At 49.7% G+C, this 3,374-nt stretch overlaps 1 protein-coding gene across 1 annotated transcript; it reads left to right on the top strand.

The window, feature by feature from the left end:
• Positions 1-467: 467 nt before the first annotated feature.
• LOC120109584 (cytochrome P450 86B1-like) lies at positions 468-2,592 on the top strand. The gene has a single exon (XM_039123345.1). The coding sequence runs from the start codon at positions 902-904 to the stop codon at positions 2,495-2,497; it is 1,596 nt and encodes a 531-aa protein (XP_038979273.1). The 5' UTR covers positions 468-901; the 3' UTR covers positions 2,498-2,592.
• The last annotated feature ends 782 nt before the right edge of the window (positions 2,593-3,374 follow it).

The raw sequence follows: 3,374 nt of genomic DNA, 5'->3' as shown, positions 1-3,374 counted from the left end.
CACTGCCTTGCAGTTGCTGTGTACAAGCATGTAAATAGTATGGCGCTTCCTCCAAGACTGTGGAAAACTTTGATGGTTCTAGATCATGATGTATGGATACCACTTCTATCATTATTACTATTGCGTACGAGGAATGCAACAGGACCCAATCTTGCAAGGCAGAAAAAATTGTGGCATGACAAGATTGTTGTATTTGACAGTGGAATTATGGCATAGAGCACCGATAGTTGAGAAATTATTAGGTGGACCAATGAGATTATATGGTCCACTATAATTTTCCCCTCTTCTTTCTTCTTTTTATGTGTAATAACAACAGCATCTAATAATTTCTTTCAGTAGTTTTCTTTTGAGAAAAAGGTTTATCCTTTTTGTGGCTCTTTTTATGGGTGTGTGTATAGATATATATGTATGTATGCATGTATTTTTTTCTTTGGCAATCATCCTTAACTGTGCACCTCATATTAATTTGAGGGTGCATCTTTTTGTGATCATTTTCTTTTGTACACTAATGCGGAGGATTAGAGTGCTTGGAAGCCAAGTTTGCTAATCCAGATAGAAGTCCCATCACAATTTCCGATCGTCCCCGACTCTGAATAGCAGAGCCCAACCCTATCCAAAGAAGCCAGTCTCTTTTGCTCATCTTTAATTTCCTCCCCACCTGTCATTTAACATCCCAATTGGCAGTTCCTTGGCAGCCTCTTTCGCATTTTATTTCGGAAAGTATTAATGTTGAAGACTCTGGAGCCACCTTGGTCAAGAAAACGGTTGGAAGATTCATCACTTGGCTGATCCCCTCCACAGCCTATTCCCTTGCTGTAAAGATATATAACCACCACCCCTTCAAAGAGCTCCAAGCTCGATTTAACTCCACCCCACCAAGGCTCGCTTCCTTTGCTCCAAGATGGAACTAATGCTTCAAGCCTTCTGGTCCGAGATTACCAACAACCTCCGGATCTCCGACGTGGCTGTGGTGGCGCTCGCTCTCTTCGTCCTCAGTGCCACCGCCCGGCGGCTGACGGAGAAGGGCCCCATGATGTGGCCGGTTCTGGGCGCGATCCCGACTCTCTTCTTTCACCTCAGCAACGTCTACGACTGGGCCACCGACGCCATCGCCCGGGCCGGCGGCACCTTCCCGTACCGCGGCATGTGGTTCGGCGGTGCCCATGGCGTCATTACTGTCGAGCCGGCCAACATTGAGTACATGCTCAAGATTCGGTTCTCCAACTTCCCCAAGGGCCGGTACTACCGCGAGCGCTTCGGCGACTTCCTCGGCGATGGCATCTTCAATGCCGACGACCAGGGGTGGCGAGCCCAGCGGCGCGCCGCCACCGCTGAGATGCATTCCGGCCGCTTCGCCGAATACTCGGCGGAGACCGTGCGAGAGCTCGTCAACCGCAGGCTGCTCGTGCTGCTCGACAGGCTGTCGGCGGCCGGGCAGAGCGTGGACCTCCAGGACGTGTTCCTCCGGTTCACCTTCGACAACATCTGCACCGCTGCTTTTGGGGTCGACCCCGGCTGCCTCGCCGTCGACCTGCCGGTGATCCCCTTCGCCAAGGCTTTCGAGCAGGCGACGGAGCTCACGCTGTTCCGGTTCATCGTGCCGCCGTTCGTGTGGAAGATAATGAAGCATCTCGACGTCGGCTCCGAGAAGCGGCTCAAGGTGGCTATCCGAACAGTCCACACGTTTGCCGAGAAGACCGTGTCGGACCGGCGAGCTGAACTCCGAAAGCTCAAAGGATTGGATAAGCGGTCCGATCTCCTGTCGAGACTAATGGAGGCCGGAGTCAAGGAGGGTGGTCATGGCGGCATGGAGTGCAATTTCTCGGATAAGCTTCTCAAAGACTTCTGCATCAGTTTCATACTCGCTGGCCGGGACACCAGCTCGGTTGCACTGGCCTGGTTCTTCTGGCTTCTGCACCAACACCCTCAGGTGGAGGAACGGATTCTCGATGAGATATCAGAGACCATCAAAAGGCGGCAAGACGAAGTTTGCCGCCCGGACGACAACATCGTCTTCACGGTCGAAGAGCTTAAAAGAATGGAGTACCTCCAAGCAGCGTTGTCGGAGTCCCTTCGACTGTATCCGTCGGTGCCGCTCGACTTCAAAGAAGTGCTCGAGGACGACATTCTCCCCGATGGGAGCGTAGTCAAGAAGGGGGCAAGGGTGTTCTACTCGATATACTCGATGGCGAGGATGGAGCGGATATGGGGGAAGGACTGCAGGGAATTCCGGCCAGAGAGGTGGATAAAGGATGGCATACTCGTCACCGAGAGCCAGTTCAAGTATACGGTGTTCAACGCCGGGCCGAGGCTGTGCGTCGGGAAGAAGTTCGCCTACATGCAGATGAAGATGGTGGCGGCGTCGATACTACTGAGGTACCGCGTGGAGGTGGTGGAGGGACAGGAGGTGAAGCCCAAGCTGACCACCACCTTGTACATGAAGAATGGGCTCCGGGTTACCTTTAGCAGGAGAGAGGGGTTGGCCACCCTGCAGTGAGTGGTGTGCAGAAAAAATTATAATAGCAATATCCAAAAAATTCTGCAACTATGTAGAAAAACTTAGCATTCGTCGTCTAGAATGATTTGAAGATAGCCTGCGACAACAAACAAAAATAAATAAATAAATAATAGTTAGGGCGACACAAGGTAGTACATACGTTTATGCTAGAAATTTTCTCTGCCTCTCCAATTTTAGTATAGTGGCTCTCGAGGAGAAAAACCACTGCCTCTCCAATTTCTATATAGTGGCTCTCGATGAGACAAACCATGGCCAATACGCATTTATATGGGCTGTATTTTGGATGGAAAGGAAACCTAACGCTGAGGTTAGTTTTATTTTGGGACCTTCCATCAAGCGAATTTATCCTTAAAACAGACTCGTACCTTTCATACCACACTAAAAGCAACTACCGAGATGGACCACATTGAGCTGTATTGAGTTTTGATGGTCTAACTTATTTTTAGCAGTAAGAAAATCCAGTAAGCGGCAACCTACAATTATGAAAAATTCTACTAAGGTGCTCTTGATTTGCAGAAGGGTTGTAGAGACCTCATTGGTTTGTGATAGGTCGCAGTCAGAGGAAGGAGCTAGTTGAGAGAGAGAGAAATGGTTTATTTACTCCTCTCTTTAGGTGAGAGAAAAACCCATGTAAGCAAAGTTCTACTTTTTTCCTGAGGTGAGAGCAACTCGGTTACAACAAAAAAAGAAAGCAATACCCAACCTAAACTATCTCCTCCTCCTTCCCAGCTCTTAATCCCCTCCCCATGACGTGGTACCGGAGCCTTCACTTATCAACTCCTTTCCCCACTCCTCGCTTCGGAGCATCGCTACTATCTTTCTTCCCATGTCCACATGGAAGCCAAGCCATCATGCG

The sequence above is a fragment of the Phoenix dactylifera genome, unplaced genomic scaffold (assembly GCF_009389715.1).
Source record: "Phoenix dactylifera cultivar Barhee BC4 unplaced genomic scaffold, palm_55x_up_171113_PBpolish2nd_filt_p 002431F, whole genome shotgun sequence".
In the NCBI taxonomy this organism is placed as follows: domain Eukaryota; kingdom Viridiplantae; phylum Streptophyta; class Magnoliopsida; order Arecales; family Arecaceae; genus Phoenix; species Phoenix dactylifera.
The sequence above is the reverse complement of the archived record's forward strand: the minus strand, read 5'-3'. Positions and strand labels throughout refer to the sequence as shown.

Bases quoted from the DNA above. Each gene is read 5' to 3' on its own strand.
- LOC120109584 (XM_039123345.1), top strand. From the start codon at position 902: ATGGAACTAATGCTTCAAGCCTTCTGGTCCGAGATTACCAACAACCTC.